General features: G+C 35.8%; 4 protein-coding genes and 1 long non-coding RNA gene across 8 annotated transcripts; 2 read left to right on the top strand and 3 right to left on the bottom strand.

Moving 5' to 3' along the window:
- Positions 1–105: 105 nt before the first annotated feature.
- LOC123873848 (transcriptional regulator ATRX homolog) lies at positions 106–2,806 on the bottom strand. Its single transcript, XM_045918936.1, has 4 exons — positions 2,526–2,806; positions 827–1,930; positions 419–526; positions 106–281 (listed from the first exon to the last, which is right to left on the bottom strand). The coding sequence occupies exons 1-4, from the start codon at positions 2,661–2,663 to the stop codon at positions 147–149; spliced, it is 1,485 nt and encodes a 494-aa protein (XP_045774892.1). The 5' UTR covers positions 2,664–2,806; the 3' UTR covers positions 106–146.
- A 1,171-nt stretch (positions 2,807–3,977) lies between these two features.
- LOC123873876 lies at positions 3,978–5,263 on the top strand. The gene is made up of 2 exons (XR_006797783.1): positions 3,978–4,217; positions 4,614–5,263. It is a non-coding gene; the product is annotated as an uncharacterized LOC123873876 (long non-coding RNA).
- A 901-nt stretch (positions 5,264–6,164) lies between these two features.
- On the bottom strand, positions 6,165–11,533 carry LOC123873861 (ubiquitin carboxyl-terminal hydrolase isozyme L5). Its single transcript, XM_045918957.1, has 8 exons — positions 11,320–11,533; positions 11,019–11,098; positions 10,658–10,721; positions 10,462–10,567; positions 9,557–9,784; positions 8,572–8,729; positions 8,195–8,380; positions 6,165–7,754 (listed from the first exon to the last, which is right to left on the bottom strand). Exons 2-8 carry the CDS (start codon positions 11,089–11,091, stop codon positions 7,601–7,603), a joined length of 969 nt encoding a protein of 322 aa, XP_045774913.1. The 5' UTR covers positions 11,092–11,098; positions 11,320–11,533; the 3' UTR covers positions 6,165–7,600.
- Positions 11,534–13,410: 1,877 nt separating this feature from the next.
- Positions 13,411–20,493, bottom strand: LOC123873868 (hybrid signal transduction histidine kinase M-like). 4 transcript variants are annotated; one of them, XM_045918966.1, is made up of 2 exons: positions 20,391–20,493; positions 13,411–13,924 (listed from the first exon to the last, which is right to left on the bottom strand). In XM_045918966.1, exon 2 carries the CDS (start codon positions 13,918–13,920, stop codon positions 13,423–13,425), a length of 498 nt encoding a protein of 165 aa, XP_045774922.1. In that variant the 5' UTR covers positions 13,921–13,924; positions 20,391–20,493; the 3' UTR covers positions 13,411–13,422. The 4 variants fall into 4 exon arrangements, with proteins under 4 accessions (XP_045774922.1, XP_045774921.1, XP_045774923.1 ...); XM_045918965.1 differs by having other exon boundaries at positions 20,242–20,487; XM_045918967.1 differs by having other exon boundaries at positions 20,356–20,487.
- On the top strand, positions 17,685–20,016 carry LOC123873851 (sedoheptulokinase-like). The gene is made up of 2 exons (XM_045918940.1): positions 17,685–18,121; positions 18,465–20,016. Exons 1-2 carry the CDS (start codon positions 17,841–17,843, stop codon positions 19,570–19,572), a joined length of 1,389 nt encoding a protein of 462 aa, XP_045774896.1. The 5' UTR covers positions 17,685–17,840; the 3' UTR covers positions 19,573–20,016.
- Positions 20,494–21,238: the final 745 nt, after the last annotated feature.

Genomic DNA, 21,238 nt, shown 5'->3' with positions numbered 1-21,238 from the left:
GTTAAAGTTTAAACTGTTAGACTGTGAAAAGGTAACAGAGAGACAGACACATTTTCGCATTTATAATATTAGTATGGATATGGATAGCAAAAATAAAATATCAAATTACCTTTTTAAATGTTTTATTTGTAGGTACATGAAATAAATTAGAATGTTATCTTTTTAGGTTTCTTAGACACTGGTTCTTCAGACACTTGTTTAATATTTTGTCCAATATCCTCAATATTGTCATCTGTCAAAGTCTGTAGCTTGATAGAAGTGCTTTCCTTCTTCTCATTTACCTGTAAGTTAAACAGTTTAAATTAATTCATCTATGATTTTATATATGAGAGTTCCATCACTGTACTGGAATCAAAAACCGAATGTACACTGCAAAATAAACACCAAATATGAAGAAAAAATTACTTAAATTACTTACTGTTGGACAATCCTTTCTCAAGTGAGTGACATCTCCACAAAGTTTACAGCACCCACCATTTGGATACAAGCCCTTAGGATTATCAGGACATTGCCTTGCTATATGACCCTGTTGGATATAAAAAAATAAAATTTAAAACAAATAATTTATAGTTAAATACAAATTAAAGTAACAAAAAATAATAGTTGTAAAGTTTGTTTCACATACAAAGACTGGGAAGTACAGGTTTTCACATGGCAGTAACTAATAAATCAATGCCAGGCAGTATAGATGCCCCCCTCATACTTTATACCACCAAATAGTAACCATTATAGAAATAAATAGAGTGCCACCGAATAGATCACCTGCTATACAGATACAAGGTCAGCAGTCATTTTATGTGAAACAAACTGTACAATTCAAACTTACAGCTTCCTTGCAAATAAAACAAGTAGCAAATCTAAACTCCTTATCCCTCTGCACTTTACATTCAAACTGCCTATGCTCTGTGGAGCCACATTTAAAGCATACACCATCCGCTGCACCAGCACCGGGAATATTAGCCTTTAAATCTGGACAATCAGATAAATTGTGGCCACCTTTCCTACAATTATAACATACATCTCTTTTAAGTCTTGCCAAAGCTTTCTCAGCTCTTCTCCTCTCTAGTTTCATGGTCCTTTGGACTTCGCTTTTCGGAATGCCTTTCGCTATCATACTTTTTTTTAATTCCTCAAGTCTTTCTGCATCCCTTTTCATTATAGGGAATCCATCATATCTTACTAATTGTACTTCTTTTGAATTGATTATAAGCTGGAAGCTATTGTCGTTTACAGGTTTTCTGCGACCCTGCTTGTCCTTTTTTTTCTTTGATTTCTTTGATGGTGTAGGTTGATTTGGCGTACTCAATTTTTGTTCTGTGCTATTTTCCGATTTATTACTTTCTTCATTAACATTCTTCTCAGGAATCTTTCGTTTTTTATTCCTTTTATTTTTCTTTTTTTTACTGTCTGGCTGTTGTCTGTTAGGTTCTGCTGGATTTAATTCCTTCTCAGAGGTGTTTACTGATTCATCAGTCTGTGTAGTCACTTTTATTTCTGTGGATTGCTTTTCCTCCTTTTTTTTCTTTTTCTTCTGTGGAGTTTGTTGTGTGTGGTTGGTTGTAACTTGGTTATTTTCGGTGGCCTCTTTTACATCTTCCTGGTGATTATCATTTATTTCTATCGCTGAAGGCTCAATGCTGTGTTCAATATTATTTGATTTCTTTTTCTTGTTCTTCTTTTTAAGCGACTTATTTATTTTCAGATCATCATCACCATCTCTACCATTTTGTAAATTTGCTTCAGGATTAGACACACATTGATTATTTGGTTTCTTTTTATTGTTTTTTGCATGGTTTTTACTTTCATTTGAAGATGAACTTATTTGATTGTTAGTTTGTGCTTCAGGGAATTCACACCATGTAGCTTTTCTCTTCTGAGTCTTTTGATCTTTGAGAAAGTTATTGTAGTTTTCTATTCTCTGCTTTTCCGCCTGGAATATTAGATAAACAAAATAATATTTATACCTAGATGCTTCTTTTTAAATCACTAAGCAATCCATATATTAAATAATAAATGCAAAAGTGTGTCTGTCTGTCTGCTGGATTTTCATTGCTCAACAGCTTAACCACTTTTGATTAAATTTGGTAGAGTTAGCTTACATCCCAGGAACAGACATAGGCTACTTTTAATCCCGGAAAATCAAAGGATTTATGAAAATCCTTTGATTTGAAAAGATTTATGAAACACTTAGGGGTTGAATTTTCATAAATCCTTTCATAGCGGATGTCTACGTCACAAAAGCTATCTGCATACTAAATTATATCAGCTCAATCCAGCCAGTAGTTTGAGCTGTGTACTGATAGATCAATCAGTCAGTCAGGCACCTTTTCCTTATATAAAATGATTTATATTAAACTTAATTTGTAAAACATTTCCGTTCCCGTAAAATCCGACACTGTAGAGTTTATACATTTGGAGAAATGCAATTATGGGTGATGGGAGCTGGAACTGCACTAGATAAGGATAGGTGCTTTATAGAGAAGTACTTATCAAAATATAATCATGATTGATAAAAAGCTCTTTACCTCTTCTCGATTTTTGCTTTCTTCGTTTTCTTTTTTAGATTTTAGCAATTGATCTTTCATTACCTCCCATGGAGTACTATCTTCTGGAGATTTTAGGTTAGAAGCCTTAGAGCCTTGAGCCCTGGCAAACCTGGTCATATTGTATCAAGTTTAATACTTCTCACGCAACGAGTGATTATTATGCTTGTATGCTTGTAAACCGTAAGTTACATCAATTAATACCTAATGGAATTTTACATAAAATCCCACGTTATAATTTACGTGCTTTGATTTGATTGACATGTGACATTGTTGGTGACAATCATATGACAATCACAGACCAATAACATAAAGGATATGACTTAAGACGTTATCCATAGAGTAAGTTAATTTTTTTATTTTAAATGAGCTCTGGGTTTTAGGTCTTTTGAAATTCAAATTGATTGCGCATCCAAGTAGGTACACAAGCCTACAAGGCAAGGTAAGTAGAGGTGTAAAAGTAACGAAAACGAGCGTACCCGTATGCATTCGTTACTATAACAATTAGTACTCGTTACTATCGTATCGTTACTCGTTACTTTTGATACCACGTAAGATGAACGAATCGAGTCGTATTGCGTACGACAGTATGAAGTCGCGGCGTCCGCATCGCAACATTCGTAATTTGTAGAAAACATACTTAGGTCTACATTGCATACAAAGCTGCGTAAGGTGCAATTTCTCACTTTTCCGTATTTTGAACCAGACGTGTGTTTAAGTTATTCTCAATTTAGATTGATTTAATAAGTGTAGAACTACAAATGAACTGTTGACGGAATCTACTAAAATATTAAAAATTTTAACCTTGAGCTTGAGCTTATGTTAAATATCTATACTATTACATAAAATTAGAGTATTTGTCTGTAATTTCCAAATAACTGTCTCAATATTAAGCTCATATGGTTATTTGAACGATACCATAACAGAATCATACGTTTTTAAAATTTTAACAATAAACTAAACAAACATCGGCCTTTGTAACGTACGTTTTTAAATTCACCGAATGAGCGCGCCTGCGCGTAAAACATACGGTTAGCAAACGTTTCAATACACGTATCTACGGTACTTGCGTGAACCGAAAGGGTCATTCTACCGAAACGCTATATTTGTGTTCGCTTAAAATATATCGTAGCTCCGTAAATTTTAACTAATTTTAAAACCTAATTATTAAATTTCATGACCTTCTTCAACATATTAAATAACTATTTTTATAATTAAATATTAAATTTTACTTTAATTCAGTGGTACAGTACGTGATTACTCACGTCCTGTAGAATGTTCGCGACATAGGATATAATATTGACGTGTCTCTAAAAATTATTTAGAAAGTCTCAACATGTATGGCAAATTAATTATTGTGTAAAGTATATGACAAAGAAAGCACCAATAAAAATAACAAAAAATCTCACTTATTATTTTAAAAGTTATTTATCATTCTACAATGTTTGTGAAAAATAATCACACCTGTAGAAAAAAATTGCCGAAATGCTAAAATTTTTATTTTTCAAGTTGGAACATTCGTTTATAGCTCTAGCAACTCTATGATTTGCCTTGTTATGACTAGTGTAGGCCATATTTCTGCAAGTGATAGCATTTCAGAGAATCATTAAGTTGTATAGGCGTTCTACACCAGTGTCAAAGTTGAAGTCTCATTTCTGTACTCAATAAAAAAAAGTAAGTAAAGAATTTAAAAATATGATTTGCTTAGGGCCTTATTAATAAGTTGATTAATTAATATAATCGAGTGAATCTTGTTTTCATAACTTAAAGTTTTGCACCGAAAACATATTTTTAAGTTAAAACGCCACTTCTGTAGAATTCACTTCTGTTGATATAGCTTTCTCCAGAAGTGAGATATTTCTACAGAAATGATAATTTACTTATTATTCTAATATATTTTATCTTCTGTGTACAAATACAAATTTATAATTATTATAATTTAACTAATGCAGAATGCTGTTTTTTATTATGAACTGGTTTTAGATATTGTACTGCTAGCTTTATTATTATTATTTTCGACAGAAGTGACTTGTTTTCTACAGGAATAATAAGCATGGCTCTATTTGGTAGTTTTTTCAGGCATATCAGGCAAAACGCGATTGGAGAAAGAAAAAGAGTAACGTTTAGGAAGAACAAAAAAAGACTTGGATACCGAAGAAGAGACAAAAAATGACCAAAGCTGGACCGGAAGGAGCGCATCGAAAATATAGAGAAAGATACTAAAAAAAACTATTAAGAAGCTGGGAAAATAAAATCAATTAAAGACTACACACCAAGAGCACAAAAAACAATAAGAAAGAGTTGGCCAGAGCGTGTATAAGGATTGAAAAGAAGATAATTCTCCTTCAAGTCCAGTTTCACAAATATCTACAGTATTTTCTAGACTTTCCTTAGATCAAAGTCTTGCAGACAAAAATAGATGAACACTGAAATTAGAAAATTTGCTTCTTAAGCTAAGAAAATTAAGCTGGCAGAGTTTGAAAAACAGCTCGGATTTGCTCCCATTACAAAATTAGGATTATTTACTTTACTCCCAAAAAAAACTGAAGACTGAGCTGATTTAACGAAACCAACCCATTCACAGCTGGTATCTGCAGAACCAATAATAATATAGGAATATACAGGAACCCAATAGCGACAACGTCAAGTCCAGGGTTGAAATTTTTTACAGATCAACCTTTGAATGTGAGGGTACTTCTGATATTTTTCAAACTGGAAAATGCAAACCAAAAAATAAAATATAATTTGTATGATACGTTCAATAATGTCATAAAACATGTTTTAAAAACTTTTTTTGCTTCGCCAGACGAAGAAAATGATATTTTGTAATGATTCTATTTTCAGGATCTTATTCTACAGGGATCTTATGTTTAAGTACGTCATTTCTGTAGAATATGTTTGTTGATTTTTTTTAATAGTTTTTAACTAAATTTCACTTCCTGAAATTGACATATTAAGACTGTTGACACCAAAAACAATTAAGCCTGGTTATTTTTTTTTGCATTCTTACATAAATTTGTAATTTTAATAAAATTCCTGTCACTCATGGCGAAATTCATGTCACTCCTGTTGATATGAAAAAACCAAAATATGCGATTATTTCAAAATATTATTGTTATTGATCTCTGTTTAAATTTTTTAGATGATAATTACATTAAAACTTATCATAATAACCCAACAAAAAGTTGATATTGTTAAATAAAATTTTATTTTTTTATTTTTATCACTCGGTAGAATTACCCGAAACAGTGTAGGAACCATAGGAACGGTCATACGACGAAAAGTGCGAGTAACGAGATGCATTTGTGAGTAACGATTCGGTACTCTGTACTAGATGGCGCACCCGTTACTCAGTAACGAATACATACGGTTCGCTACAGCTCTAAAGGTAAGGTACCCTCCTTGTATACATTTTGTCGGTAGCGCATTGTAGTCACTGGCTATGCCGCCACTGGTGTCCTAGTTAAATAATGTCCTAAGAGCAACCTCCAAGACCCAAGTTCGTATTACGGGGAAAGATATTCTCATCCGAACCAGGGCAGTTCACTAATCTTCACAAAATGTAGGAACAACACATTATGTAAGTAGGTACGTAGTAAAAATATGAATAAAAAAACTTTGTTTTCTCTATTTTACATTTTTATTCCACTAATTTAAATGCTATGTACTGAAACAGCTACAATTACGATCAATGTTAATAGTATAGTACTTATTGTTACATTAATGCAAATGAATACAAAGTCTCTGTGTGAAGTAAGTAACAATCTTGTTCTATTATACGAAAAGGTGCTGATAAACCTGAGTATTCAACACCAAAACATTGAACACTCGCCGCTTTTAATTGACGAGCAAGGACTAGAGCAGGTACCGTCGAGTGACCACTGTGCAAATTGCAATGCAGTGCAGTTCTGCTGTAATGCGGTCCGGTACCTTTGGTTCACGTACGTTATTCCTTGTCAAAATTTTAAATCGGCAAATGCTCAATGTTTTGTTACAAGTAAATGCTCAAGTTTATCTGCACCTTTAAGCAAAACTAGACTAAACACTTGAATCTGTTTTGTTAATTATTATTCGTAACAATAATAAACCGCTACAATCATCACTTGGAATTTAATTTTATTAATCATTCAAAGTCATCTGTACCAATCAGCCTCACAAATGGGTGTTCCTCAAGGCTCTGTTCCACAATAGGTCCTTTCATGTTCTTAGTATATATAACGATTCACCATATTTGAGCCAAAATACACATGTTATTGTACTATTTGCTGTAACAATGTCTTTGATTTTTAGAGTTGATAGAATTAAGTAAATCACTGGTTCAATTAACAATTTACTTACAAAGCAAAAACCAGCAAGGATTCGCACTGCCCAATATTAAGACCATAAGTAACGTTAATTTAATGATAAATAATGATATTATTTTGAAAATAGAAACCTACTATAACCTACTATTGGGTAAGCATGCATAATATGTGTATGTGTGCATGTTGAAGATTATGTAAATAACAAAAGAGTGTACTTTTATACATGGCATAAATATACATTATTGTTAATCGAATCTTTGAAATAAAGCAACCGGCGAGTTTCTTGCTGGTTCTTTTCGTAGGAAAGTCAATCCGAACCAATGGAAAATGCATTTAACGATTCAAAAGTCTCCCTACTTGTACATAATATATAATTAATAATAAAAATCTTTCGACTTAATCCAGTTCAGGATCAGGATGTACCGCGGACTCAGGGTCGCGTAGACTGTTCAGATAATAGTCATCCGGCACCAACACACCGTCCGTCGCTGGTGGCTCCTCGTCAAATATCTCGGATAATTCGGCATCCTTCAGGAAGTCGCCGGGTGCGAACGTGGCCATATCGGGCAGAGCGTCCATGGGCGTGGCGCTGGAGCCGAGCGGCTCGTGCGACTCGGTGAAGATGGAGTCCAGGTCTGCGAGCGAGTACTGCATGTGGTCCGAGGGCGGGAGCACGCGCGAGGGCGAGGAGGGCGAGCGGCGGCGCGGCGCGCGCTGCGGACGGCGGTCCTTACGCCCTCCCGAAGACTCCTGTTATGCCTTCAACTTCTTCCCCTCCTTTTTTAGGGCACGCTCTTTTGCCTTCTCATACAAGGGCATGAGCTTTTTGTTCTCTGCCAGTATCTGAAGAAGTGTTATAATGAATGGGAGATAGTTGTGCCTCCTTCGCGCTAGCTCTTCTTGGTATCTAAAACAAGATGTGTTAAATTCGAATTAAAGACCTCTATGTGCTATGCACTAAATAGTAATTCCAAAGGAAAATCAGACTGAAACTGTCAAAATTATCCAATAGATTCTCTTGTACACAATCTCTAAACCAAGTCTATTTCTAGTACTATCTTTTTTTGGAGGAGACATTATGAAAGGGATAGCAATAGATTATTTAGACGTATCATTTTAGTTTAGTTTAGAAACAAATTCAAGGTTTTCAGATTTTTTCCTTTACTTTTGCTATAAGAAATTGCTACCTGCCAAATTACATGATTCTAGGTCCAGGAGAAGTTTAGGTTTTGATTCCCTTGGTGGGTCTTGACAGACATGTCAAATGGACAGGCAACAAAGTGATTTTATTAGGGTTCCTATTTTTCTCTGGAGATTCAGAATCTTAAAAAACGAGTTTGACTTTACCTCGACATCTTTTGGTCCTCAAGTTCGATCAGCATTTGCAAATTGCGAATTTCATTTTCGACCTCATTTGTGTCCATCCCGAGTGCTCGTGTATCGTCAGTTAGCTCCTGTATTTTTCGTTCGTGGACCATTTTCCTGTCTGATACTAGTGCCATTAAATTGAAATGGATTTCATCATTCAAATACCTGTAACATGACCCATATTATAAATGCAAAATAATGTTTGTGTGTTGGTTTACCCATCAACCAGGTCTCAATGGAGCGACGTCAATTTTTGTATGGGTATATAGTTAAAGACCTGGAGAGTGACAAAGGCTGGCTAAGTGTGGATTGGCAGAATGAAATAATATATAATTAAACAGAAACTGACGCCTTACGTATTGATTCTCTTTAAGATGATAGGGCGAACTACATCCAGCCAGTCTTGTTCGGGTGCAATGGGCCCGTGATCAATGGGGCCATCTTTCAGTCCATCAAGTTCATACAACCGTCCTTGAATAGGTATATAACCAACAAAGTGATAAGCATCTTCTTCCTAAAAATATTTAATTCATAAGTAAAATGTGATGAATATTATTTGAGAAGGTTGAACTCTTCAATGAATAACAATTCATAAGAGAATTCTCTTGCATAAGACATCATCATTTGATCTTTCATCATTGCATATCATCATCATCTTCATCAACGCATCGCCGGCTCACTACTGGGCACAGGTGTCCTTTCAGAATGAGAAGGGTTTCACCATGCTGACCAAGTGCAGATTGGCAGACTACATCAGGGCTGGCAGTTTTAAATTTTTTCAACAAAAAAAAAAGGTTTATTGTCCAACACACTTCACCTTTGAGAAAAACTCTCAGGCGTGCAGGTATCCTCAGTATTTTTTCTTTCACTGATAAAGGAAGTATAATTGCCTAATACACACAATATAACAAAAAAAAAACAGTCAAGTACGAGGTCAAAACTCGGGTATTTTTTTCGACACGATACACAACTTTGCATGATAAATCAAAAACTGTTATGCATAAAAATAAATAAAAATCTGTTTAAGGATGTATAGGTAAAGCCCTTTCATATGATACCCCACTTGGTATAGTTATCGTAAACACAAATTCACGGTTTTCAGATTTATTCCTTTACTTGTGCTAATTCCTTTAATGTGCTATAAGACCTACCTACCTGCCTTTCATGATTCTAAGACAACGGGAAGTACCCTATAGGTTTCTTGACAGACACGACGGACGGATGGACAGACAAACAGACAGACAGACAACAAAGTGATCCTATAAGGGTTCAGTTTTTCCTTTTGAGGTACGGAACCCTAAAACAAGTACTAAACAAGTAATAAAATAACATGAAATGTACCTTGGTGGCTACTTTTGGTTCAAACTCGTACAGCGTTGCTTGCGCCACCGAGTTATGGGCACTTCGAATAGTCTGAGAGTTACTCAGAGTTAGACCGCGCATTTTAGGATCGAAGGACATGCTGAACTCCTTCAGCCTTGTAAGCTCAGGTCCGAGCCATACATCTGGGTGAGTGCAGTTTAACAACAGGCTTATTACTGCTTGCGTCGCACATGCGTTGTTAATGACCTGAAAAATAACAATATAAACACTAGCTTCTCCTTTCAGCAAAGGTTGCCTGGCAGAGATTGCTCTAAGCAATAAGGCTGCCTTTGCACACAATTGTTTTTTCTGTTTTGAACAATTATCATCATCATATTTCAAAAAATTTACACAAAACAAAATATGTTTAAACTTTCCTCTTGAATCACCCTATCTATTAATGAAAACTGCATTAAAATCTGTTGCATATCTCAAAAGATCTAAGTGTACAGTAAGACAGACTGCAGGTAGGAACTTTGTTTTATACTATATGTAGAGATAAGCAGTGCAGTGCAGCACAGCTATGTAAAGAAAGGCAGTGATAGCCTAGTGGTTAGGATATCTGCCTCCTATATGGTAGGTCGGGCTTCGATCCTGGGCACTGGATCCAACTCTAACTTTTCGAAAGTTATGTGTGTTTTAAGAAATTAAATACCACTTGCTTTAACGGTGAAGAAAAGATCATGAGGAAACCTGCATACTTGAGTGTTCTCCATAATGTTCTCTAAGGAATGTGAAGCCAATCCGCACATAGCCAGCGTGGTGGACTATGGTTAAACCCTTCTCATCCTGAGAGGAGACCCGTGCTCAGTAGTGAGCTGGCGATGAGTGGATCATGATGAGATAAACAAGTCAAAATTAATAACTACATGATTAGGTCCTACCTGCTTAGCAAAATAAATGGTCTTAAGTCGGTCATCAGTTACAACCGGGTTGGATGCTTCCTCATGTTGTACATACTTAAAAAGGAATATGAGGCCGTGGACTGGTCTGAAAAGTTTAGTAAGTATGAATATAAAGTATTCAATTTAATTATTAGCAAATATTAAATAAACAAGCAATAAGTACGCATCTAAATACCTTAGATTTTCAAATATGCCTTCATCTATGGTCCACATTTCTTCTACTTGGACACCTTTTGCTCCTAAAAATAGTTTATTAAGAATTAGCAAAAAATAACAGCGTTAGATCTGGCACAAGGTGGACAGACAAACATCAAACAGGTCACAGGGAGCCACTGATTTCAGGCGCCTCAATACTGTGTGTGGTGGTGTGGTGGTGTGACAGTTCCTACAAGAGACCTATTTTCAGCAGTGGACTTCTATCGATTGACGATGATGATGATGATGATAGATAATGAAGGTACCTATTGTAAAATAAAAATATTGTCCTGTGTATTACGAGCACTGTAGTCTATACTAACTATGAAGTAGGTACTTACCAAACTTTTTTATTAATTCAGTAAAAACCCCAGGATCGCTTTCAATCAGACACCAATCTCCGGCAGACTCCATGTTGAACCTACGAAAAATGGGACATATTAATATAAATTATTAGATATCTATACAAATCTAATCAAAGGACTAATCGATTGCCGCCCGTTTTTATGATTATTAAAGCCTTATATAAAATAATATAAGACGGACGCCTTCCCAAATCTGGGAAGAAACGAAATTGTGAAAAAATGTACTTGAGTTTAATGTTTACTTATTAAATTATTATAAATAATCAATATTTCTTACCTGAAATGCAAAGTAAAATGGAGAGGAAATGCAGAGTAAAAGTATAAAACAAAGAGTGTATGTATGTAAGATCTCTATGTTATTTACAAAAATTACAAGAATAAAATTATAGCTTTGATCACCGACCAAAAAAAAACTGAAAAGAGGCTTTGATATTTTGGATTCAAAACATTGTCCAATGATTCAAAATGACGTAAAATGACCAACCAAAAATGACCGCTGACAAAATTCTGTTACGACTCTGGGTTCTAGCCTTTTGAGCATGACAAAACAAAATATGGTATCGCCAGACGGTTGCGGCAAACGGCATACAGCAAGCATCGGCAAATATGACAGAGTAAAATTTTATGTACACAGGGTTGCCAATGCTTGGGAGCGCTTGTCGTTTGAACCAATTGGCTGCATGCTAAACTATTGCTAAACAGTTGTGTATAAATAAAAAGTACTATAATAATATGTTGTTTGCCGCAAGCGTCTAGCAGCACCATAAGGATTATACTGGAAACCAATAGGTATTGTCAATGCCAAAAACGGAACACAATTGTTCCTAAAGGTTGGCCCGACTGAAAACCATAGACTACAAGAGAAATCTCTTACTCTCTCTACTAATCTTTGTAAAGCCAGACGAGAGAAAAAAAAATGTATTCAATGTACTCTGTGCTGGCCAGTTAGATATTCCGCACGTTTCGCGCTCATGCTATGGCAACTTAAAGCTACGGGAGTCTAAGACTTTTAGCAGCGCCATCTATGAAAAGGATAGGCTACAAAAATATGACGGATTACGCAGTGTTACTAGACTAAAATATACAATTGCAAGATGGGAATTTGTACAAGTTAAAAATCATCCTTATTAATTAATTTATCATTGAATGATAGAAAAACACACAAAAAATATGTCCTGTTAAATAAATGTACCCTAAACTCATTTTTGGCTGTAATGATATAGAGTAATTTATTGTTCTTTACTGATGCCCTATGTAAAAATGGTCATATTTAAGTTTAGTAATATGGCATTACTTTATTGCAAATGGCTGCGTATGAGTTTCAAGTCGCTCGTATTAAACTTTTGCAATAAAATTCTGTATGTCCTGTCCTGTCCTGCCCGGCTAGCATGGGCAGTAGATAAAAATTATATCCACTGATTTCTATGACATCAGTGGATATAATTTTTATCTACTGCCCATGCTAGCCGGGCAGCTAAGTACAATTTTATTTGAGTAGGTACTACATTCTATAGCTCTACCTATAGGTAGCTATATATACGATATGGCAAAGTTTTGCCTAGACAAACATTAGATGGCGCTCACTCGAAAGGACCGCCCATAGAACCCGACAGAACCCATGTTGCCTGTCTATACCTAGTATAATATTGTAGTCTTTGTTTCGCGCTAACCCGAATGGTTGGCGCGAATGTTTTGAAAATTCCAAGAAAATTCTTCGTTTTTAAGGGAATGTCGTAGGTATCTAATACACCTTTATAATGATTTATGACTATGAATACTCCATAGGAAGGACACTGTCTGCTCATAGATATGTTCATCCAAGCGTCTGCCCGTCTGATTTGCCAAAGTTAGGTATTTAAAAATTCGCCAAAAAAAAAAAACATTCGCAGTATACCGAATAATGTGGCTATTAGTATTATTGGTATTGGGTTCTCTGTCAAAAAATATCAGTATTATCCCGGAATCAAGTGGTGGTACCTACCTATTCGGAAAGCATGTAAAGCTCTCAGAGCTGCGCCTGATCTCTCTCCAGTTGTGTTGTATTTCCGTCCCATCAAACTTGAGAGAGGGAATAGAGTGAGTGTAGAAAAAATTTGTTAGTTCTCACGCGCCATTATGTATCAAAGATCATGTCAAAGGAACGATTTTAGTCCTTATTTTAAAGGTGAATAGTACTTTTGACATGATAGTTGACCCATAGGTAGAGTTCAAATGGCACATGAGAAGCCATTTTGTATGGACTATACTTATTTGTGAATTCATACATACTAAACGTAATAATAAATATCTTCCGCACTGATAGCTAATACTATGAGGATTGGCTCGTGGGAATTCGGTCAAGATGGCTAAAAAGAATGCGAAATTTTAATTTAAAGAATTTTTATTTCTTTTTATTTGGACCTAACTTAGCTTCTATCAGTTTCACCCAGTTATCATATTGTACATTATCTTCTTCGTCTAATTCATCACAAAACTTATCGATTTCTTCATCTGCAGGTTCTTCCTCATCGTCGGTTTTCATTTTTCCTCCTTTATTTATCGTAACTTCTGTTCCTTCCTCATTATCGTCTGTAAAAATTATTTTTTTGTTTTGTTTAGTTTTGTTATTTTCTATATTGTTCTCGGTACTCCTAGTGTTTTTATTCCGGCTTTTATTAGGCGAAGTCGTGCTAAGTGCATTGGTGATTTTCTTAACTGGTGCTATTTTAGTGGGTTCATCATTATCAAATACAATTTTCTTATTTTTTCCGTTGCCAGTTGTTTCTATACGAGATATTTCTTCTGTGGTGTCATCATTGGCTGCTATATTATTATTTGATCTCTTTTTCTTTGTTTTAACGTTATTATCCTTTTGTTCGCCTTTATTTCTCTTGCCCATATTTCTGTAACAAAAATAACTTCCTTTAAAATAAAACATAGTAAAAAAAAGGTAAGAAGAAAGATAAACTTATCGTTTAGTTTACAGTTTGGTATTTTAAACATTACGATCTAGACTACTAGGTAGTTCCAAGATTTTAAATAAAGTGGAGATTAAAAAATTAAACAGCAGGCCTGTATTTTTCTGTTTTGTAAAGTGGGCTTGTGGTGGGTGGGTTGTAAAATACAGCTTCTAACGTTTTGTTTATATTTCCACGAATTGGTACAATCAATAAACCTGTTGAATAACGTCGAAACAGCATTTCAATATTAATCTTTAGCCTCTACGGATTTATATAGATTAAAATAATAGCACATTTCTTTTTGGTTTATTTCTGTCAGGCAACACATTTTCTCTGAACTGCCAGCAGTTTTAGGGGTCCTTTATAGATCGTTCCTAATCGTTCAAAATATTATTGTGGTAAGAAATAATGCATGTTCTATAAATAATTGTTATGTAATATTAATACTGTACCTTTGACCTATCTACGTACTACTTACAGTTAGTTAAATTGCAAAATGGCGTAACTGTTTAACTTAACTTGAACTCCAGTTTCCATACCAGGTAGGTACTTGACAAAACCAAGTCTAGTGTTATATTTTGAATACTTACCTACCTATTTAAAAATCCATACTAATATTATAAATGCGAAAGTGTGTCTGTATGTTTGTCTGGTAGCATTTCACAGCCCATCCGTTTGACCGGTTTATGCAAGCTAAGTCCCGGAAAAACAAAGTTCCCATGACATTTTTACAAAACCTAAATCCACCCGAACGAAGTGGATGGCTTCCTTATTTGGTACAGAGACGAACATAGGCTACTTTTTATCCCGGCAAAACAAACAGTTCCCACAGGATTGGAAAAACTAAATCCACGCGGACGGATCTAGATTCTAGAAGTATTTAATTTTCTAAACAGCAACGTGCCTAGCATTATTAGCAATATTCCGAGCATTGAGCTATCAATGTGCTTACGCGATCTTGAGACTCTACATTTCTTGCATCTTAAAACGCTTCTAAATATTCTTATCAGTTTTCATAAAACAATGCTCTTCTGTTGAGTTTGTCTACATATTTAGCTCGCTAATCTCATGGGTTTTTCACGATTTCCATTAGTGAAAAGACGCATTCTTCGAAAAGATTAAGGTGTATAATTTATAAAGATTTAGATGATTACTGTCCGAAAGGTCAGCTAAAATCGCGCTACTTGAGAGCTTTATTGCTTAAAAATAAAAATAATGCATTGTGGAAATGTCTCTGTTAAACTCTCAAATAGATCAAAAAGTTTATGATTATTCAAAGCTTAACTCACAATAACATATCTAGGCTACCCGTGCGAAGCCAGGATAGAATGCTAGTCTCATCCAAAGCGAAGTTTCTAAAAGAAAAGGAGGTCAAGGGCACCAAAGTGGGATTGACGTCATAAATGCAAATAGGCCGAAATGCGTTGTGCACATTTGCGTGAAACCCGCGGGTTTTATTGATTTTAAGGTTCCTATTTCGCCTTTGAACTCCGTTTCGTAGTCTACGGGTCTGTACACAAGCTACTAAGTACCTAAGGCACAGACATGGAAATAACGATTGGTCTTTAGTGATTAAAGAGAAGTCTTTAGTGGGAGGTTCGATTCCCGGCAGGGGAAATTTAGAAATTTATCAATTTCTAAATATTTCTGGTCTGGTGGGACGCTTCGGTCGTGGCTAGTTACCACTCTACCGCCAAAAACGTGCCGCAAAGCGATTTAGCGTCCCGACACGATGCCGTGTAGAGACCAAAGGGGTACCTATGGGCTCATTAAAAAACTTCCATACCCCTTCCAGGTTAGCCCACTTCCATCTTAGACTGTATCATCACTTACCACCAGGTGAGATTGCTCTCAAGGGCTAGCTTGTATCTGAATAAAAAACTAGAGAATAAGAGACAAAATGTGGGTTCAATTCACCCCCCTCGGAAAAAGCTAAGGTCGTCGTCACAGCCCATTCATACAACCTACTCGTATTTAGACGAAAGATGTTTATACTTCTAGCGATAGAGTCTTCATTCCGGAGACAGACATAGGCAAGTATAGAGAGTATAGCCTACTTTTTATCTCAGAAAATTAAAGAGTTCCCATAAGATTTTTAAAAAACCCAAAGCCACTCGACCGAAGTCACGGGCATCAACAAGTATACAAAATTTAATTCGTTACCGCCAAAATTAGACTCTTATCATAATGATGTATCCGTGGCAATTAAAAGAGTAGATACCCACCTAATTGCATGTGGAATGCATGTGGACCAAAAAATACGACTGATGACATGTTGAACAAGTAGGTACTCTTATGATTAATCGTTTCATTAATGACTTCTAGTAATAATTAGTGGGACGAGATGAGCCAATGCTTTGATATATTAGTACCTACTAGTTAATAACGTTTTGAGTACTTGCCAGAATAATTTAGAATTTTCTCTTTTTCTTCAGTTACATAAATGTCAAATGCAGTCTCGTTTTAAAATATTGGTTGGTAATAAAACACGTCAAGACTCGAGCCACAGATATGATCGTTTCGTGGCAGAGTTATATTAGAATTAGGTACCTACGTTAAAAATGGAAATGATAACGTGAAATACCGGTAGGTGGATTGGTAGGTTAGTTACCTACCTTACTACGTAAGCAAAAGTAAGTTTGCTTTAAAATCTATTTTGAAATGGATTTATCATACGTAGGTACGTATTTTTCGAATAACGTTTAGCTGCCTAGGCATCGGCTAGGTTACTTATTTATAATTATATCTATCTACACGCAACATGTTCGTGTGGATTTAGGTTTTTATAAATCCCATGGGAACTCTTCGATTTTCCGGGATAAAAAGTAGCTTATGTCCGTCTTCGGAATGCAAGCTATCCTGTACCAATATTCAAAATGACAAAATTGGTTAAACGAATGGGATTTGAAAAGTTCCGTGGAAACTCATTGATATTCCGGGATAAAAAATAGCTTAAATGTCAGTCCCGGGGATGTGAGCTAACTCTGTACCTTTCGTCAACATTGGTCAAGTGGATGGGCCGTGAAAAACTAGCAGATATAGACAGACACACTTTCACATAATATTGTTATTTTCCTTTGCCTACAGTGGTTAAGACGTCGGTCTCCAATTCGAGGAGGCAGGGGTTCGATTCCGAGCACGCACTAATTATTTTTAAGAGTTATGTGCGTTTCAAACAATTAAAATATCACTTGCTTTAACGGTAAAGGAAAACGTCGTGAGAACATCTGCATTCCCGAGAGTGCTCTATAATGTGCTCAAAGGTGTGTGAAGTATAACGATCCGTACTTGGCCAGCGTGGTGGTCAATGGCCTAAGCCTTTCTCATTCTCAGAGGAGACCCGCGCTCAATATTGGACTGGCAATGGGTATATATACTAGATATATTATACTTAATGATAATAAGGATGAAGTTTCCCTACGTACGATAATACAAATACGAGTAAAATAACCTTATGGACAGACCTTCTGTGCCTTAATGTATCGATGACTGCCAATTAATTTGGGTTTATTATCACTAAACGAAAAAGTGACAAGAGGATTTATTGACTTTGTTAGCAATAAGTCTGAACAGCAGTGTGATAAACATATCGGCCACTCGAAGAGATAATGCAACACAGTATACACATTACATTTAATTACGTAACACGAGAGACGCGAGAAGGGGGCTGCGGGCGTATTGCCACCAACGTCACTCCCCAACCGCGGCCAGTCGGTCGGCCACCCGCCTCCCACTTGACTCGCGTTGCACTGCCACTGGCCGTACTGATTAAAACTTCCTATCGAGTGCCGCGTAAACAATCGTCTCAAAAACGGAAAATTGTTTTGAACTATAAGTACTATTTTTTTATAAATACAATATGGCAGAAAAACAATACATTTTGGGAATGGACATCGGCACGACTTCCGTCAAAGTTTGCGTATACGATCCCGACACCAAGGAATTAGTGGCTAAGCAGAGTAAGGACACCGCGGCGAACATTCCCAGCGACCAGGGCATCGAAGGAAACAAGCAGGATGTTCCCAAAATAGTCTCTGCTGTTCATTACTGTGTCTCGAGATTGCCTAGAGATGTTTTACGGCATGTCAAGAAAATTGGCGTTTGCGGTCAAATGCACGGCGTCGTGTTGTGGAAAAACAGGTTTGTGATTTCGTTTTCCGTATCCACTAATTACCTATTACCTACCTAATTCATCGTCTTCGTCAACCCGTCGCCGGCTCACTACTGAGAACGGGTCTTCTCTTAGAATAAGAAGGGTTCTCGCTTCTCATTACTTATACTTGATCCTAAAGGTTATAGTTAAAAGGATAGTTTGCATCCTAGACACGAACATAACCTACTTTTGATCCCCAAAATCAGAGTTCCCACAGGATATTTTAAAAGCCCATCTGTTTACCTAACAGATTTTGATGAGAGTTGGTACAGAGATATCTTGCATCTCTGGGACAGTCTATATAACTTAATATTTTTTTATTGTTTACAGAGCTTGGGAAAAGGTAGAAAAAGAAGGCGTCGTAATTCGTTTCGAGGCTACCAGGGAGAAAATGTCGGCGCTGTACACCTGGCAGGACACAAGGTGCAAACCAGAATTTTTGGACACTTTACCAAAGCCTGATTCACATCTCCAATGCTATTCTGGTTATGGTTGTGCCACCTTGTTATGGATGCTGAAACACAAGCCGGAGAAACTGAAAAGTTTCACTTGCTCAGCCACAGTTCAAGATTTTGTTGTAACAATGTTATGTGACTTAGAGTGCCCTTTTACATCGGATCAAAATGCTGCTAGTTGGGGTTACTTCAATACAGAAAAAAATGAGTGGAATATGGATATATTGAAATCAATTGATTTTCCAGTCAATCTTTTGCCTAAAGTTTTAAAGAGTGCGGAAATTGCAGGAGTACTGAGCAGTTCTTGGAATGGTATTCCAGAAGGGACACCGGTCGGTGTAGCAATGGGTGATCTTCAATGTTCCATTATTGCCACACTTGAAAATAAACAGGATGCAGTGTTAAATGTATCTACCTCAGCCCAGCTTGCCATTGTAGCTGATAGGATAAATGATTTAGGATGTAAGACAATTGAGCACTTGCCATACTTTAACAATTCTTATTTGGTTGTCGCTGCGTCTTTAAACGGAGGAAATGTGCTGGCTACATTCGTGAAAATGCTTCAACAGTGGATGCTTGAGTTTGGATTCCCTATTCCTCAATCTAAAGTATGGGAGAAACTTATAGCCCTCGGATTGGAGGCTCCAGAAGGCACGAATATGAAAATAAGCCCCTTGTTGTTGGGTGAAAGGCGTGCCCCAACTGCTAAGGCTTCAGTGGAGAATATAGACCTGTCTAATATACAACTAGGGCACGTGTTCAGATCTTTATGTGACAGTCTCATTGAAAATTTACATTCCATGATGCCCAAAGAGATTTTAAGGAATGCTAATATAAAGAGAATAGTTGGGAATGGCTCTGGCTTGTCAAGGAATGCAGTGTTGCAAAGGGCGGTGGAGCACTATTATAGCTTGCCTTTAGAATTTACCTCGGGCGGTGATGCTGCCAAAGGGGCAGCTATAGCTGTCCTAACAGCGACCTAATCACTGTCAATTACTTTGAAATGGAAATTCTTTTATATAATCCATACTAATATTATACATATACATGCAAGAGTGTGTGTCTGTCTATCTGCTAGCTTTTCATAGCCTATCTGTTTAAATGATTTTGAGAAAATTTGGTGAATTGCTTAGCACTGGGTAAGTTTGCTTACATCCCAGGGATGGATATAGGTTACTTTTTGTCCCAGAAACTCAATAACTTGCCACAATCTCACTTAAACCATGTCATAGACATCATTTATGTAATATAAAGTTACCTTATATCGTAGAGATATGTTACTTTTCATCCCAGCAAATCACCATGGGTTTTTTAAAAACTTATATCCATACGGAAGTTAAATCCAGGACATCATCTATTTTAAGAATTTAATATATTTTTTTTAATTTTATTAAAAAGAATTTGAGCCATGTTTATCATGACTAATATTCTCTTCTTTTTTTTAAAGAATAGATAGTTAGATAATAGATACCTATATTTGTTTTACTCTAAAATAAACAACCACCTATTCACCACTCAGGTAGCCGTATCTGTACCGAAACATTTTGATAAATATTCTGATGTATCTGTAGTCTATTTTAAGATCCAGATATAGGTTATGTTACACGTTTATTAAAAAAACAAAGTAAGTTAAGGACAAAGATTTAACATACCTTAATAACGGCTTATCCTTATATTTTGATAGGAGAAGACAGAAGTTCGAATTAAAATTATTTATTCAGAGTAATCTATAGACTTCTCAGTAACATAAAGGTGATATGACATGCCTTTAACTAGATTGAATGGCTGAATTACTAGGTACCTTACTTATTCATTAATAAATCAACTACCTATTTCAACAATAAAATAAAGAGAACATAATTATGAAAGGATTTTACACAAATTCAAAATATCTATTAATACCAGTGTTGCCAGTGGCAGATAGTCAATTGTAACACGAGACATCTCAAAATGTAACATTTTCACGAGAAAAGTAACATATTTCCTTATTTTTCGTGGAAAATAAAAGTAATAAGGTACACAGGTTAATATGGCACTTTATTATACAAAAATTTAAACAGTTTTCTTGTCCCATTAGTTAAGCTTAAAAAGAATCGTAATAATAATTGTTGATTGAATAAATTGACTGCTGATCCTGAAAAAGAAAAACAAATCAATATGTAAAATAATAATATACCAATGGATTTAGAAATGTCTTTGAATAGCTATAACTTATTTTGTTAATCAATTTATAATACAAGTGTAAATTAAAAATTTATATCACCCCAACAAGTGAAGGTATGTAATGTAATTAACTAGAAAAGAGCTGATAACTTTCAAACGGCTGAACCGATTTTCATTGATTATAGCTAAGAACACTCTCCATCAAGCCACCTTTCAAACAAAAAAACTAAATTAAAATCGGTTCATTAGTTTGAGAGCTACGATGCCATACACAGATACACACGTCAAACTTATAACACCCCTCTTTTTGGATCGGGGGTTAAAAAGATTAAAATCGTCTTATATCGGGCGATCTGGCAACACAGGACTGTTTGAGTTTGAGAGGCTACGCACTAGGTGGACTTTGTCTGTGTAGCGTTTGATGGCGCGCGTGTGGTGCCTTTTTGGAGCGTTTTTTTTTTTTTTTGTTAAAAGTGGCTGGTTTTT

The sequence above is a fragment of the Maniola jurtina genome, chromosome 17, assembly GCF_905333055.1.
Source record: "Maniola jurtina chromosome 17, ilManJurt1.1, whole genome shotgun sequence".
Lineage (NCBI taxonomy): Eukaryota > Metazoa > Arthropoda > Insecta > Lepidoptera > Nymphalidae > Maniola > Maniola jurtina.
Note: the sequence above shows the minus strand (reverse complement) of the source record. Positions and strands in the feature narration are given on the sequence as shown.

What these genes read in the sequence shown, in the direction of transcription:
- LOC123873861 (XM_045918957.1), bottom strand. Translation starts at nt 11,091, where the DNA reads ATGGAGTCTGCCGGAGATTGGTGTCTGATTGAAAGCGATCCTGGGGTT. An exon ending in GGCATATTTGAAAATCTAAG is followed by an intron (nt 10,568 to 10,657) that starts GTATTTAGATGC and finishes TAAACTTTTCAG; the next exon opens with ACCAGTCCACGGCCTCATAT. An exon ending in CCATTTATTTTGCTAAGCAG is followed by an intron (nt 9,785 to 10,461) that starts GTAGGACCTAAT and finishes GTTATTTTTCAG; the next exon opens with GTCATTAACAACGCATGTGC.
- LOC123873868 (XM_045918966.1), bottom strand. Translation starts at nt 13,920, where the DNA reads ATGGGCAAGAGAAATAAAGGCGAACAAAAGGATAATAACGTTAAAACA.
- LOC123873851 (XM_045918940.1), top strand. Translation starts at nt 17,841, where the DNA reads ATGGCAGAAAAACAATACATTTTGGGAATGGACATCGGCACGACTTCC. An exon ending in GTCGTGTTGTGGAAAAACAG is followed by an intron (nt 18,122 to 18,464) that starts GTTTGTGATTTC and finishes TATTGTTTACAG; the next exon opens with AGCTTGGGAAAAGGTAGAAA.
- LOC123873848 (XM_045918936.1), bottom strand. Translation starts at nt 2,663, where the DNA reads ATGACCAGGTTTGCCAGGGCTCAAGGCTCTAAGGCTTCTAACCTAAAA. An exon ending in GTTTTATTTGCAAGGAAGCT is followed by an intron (nt 527 to 826) that starts GTAAGTTTGAAT and finishes TATATCCAACAG; the next exon opens with GGTCATATAGCAAGGCAATG. An exon ending in TGAGAAAGGATTGTCCAACA is followed by an intron (nt 282 to 418) that starts GTAAGTAATTTA and finishes TTTAACTTACAG; the next exon opens with GTAAATGAGAAGAAGGAAAG.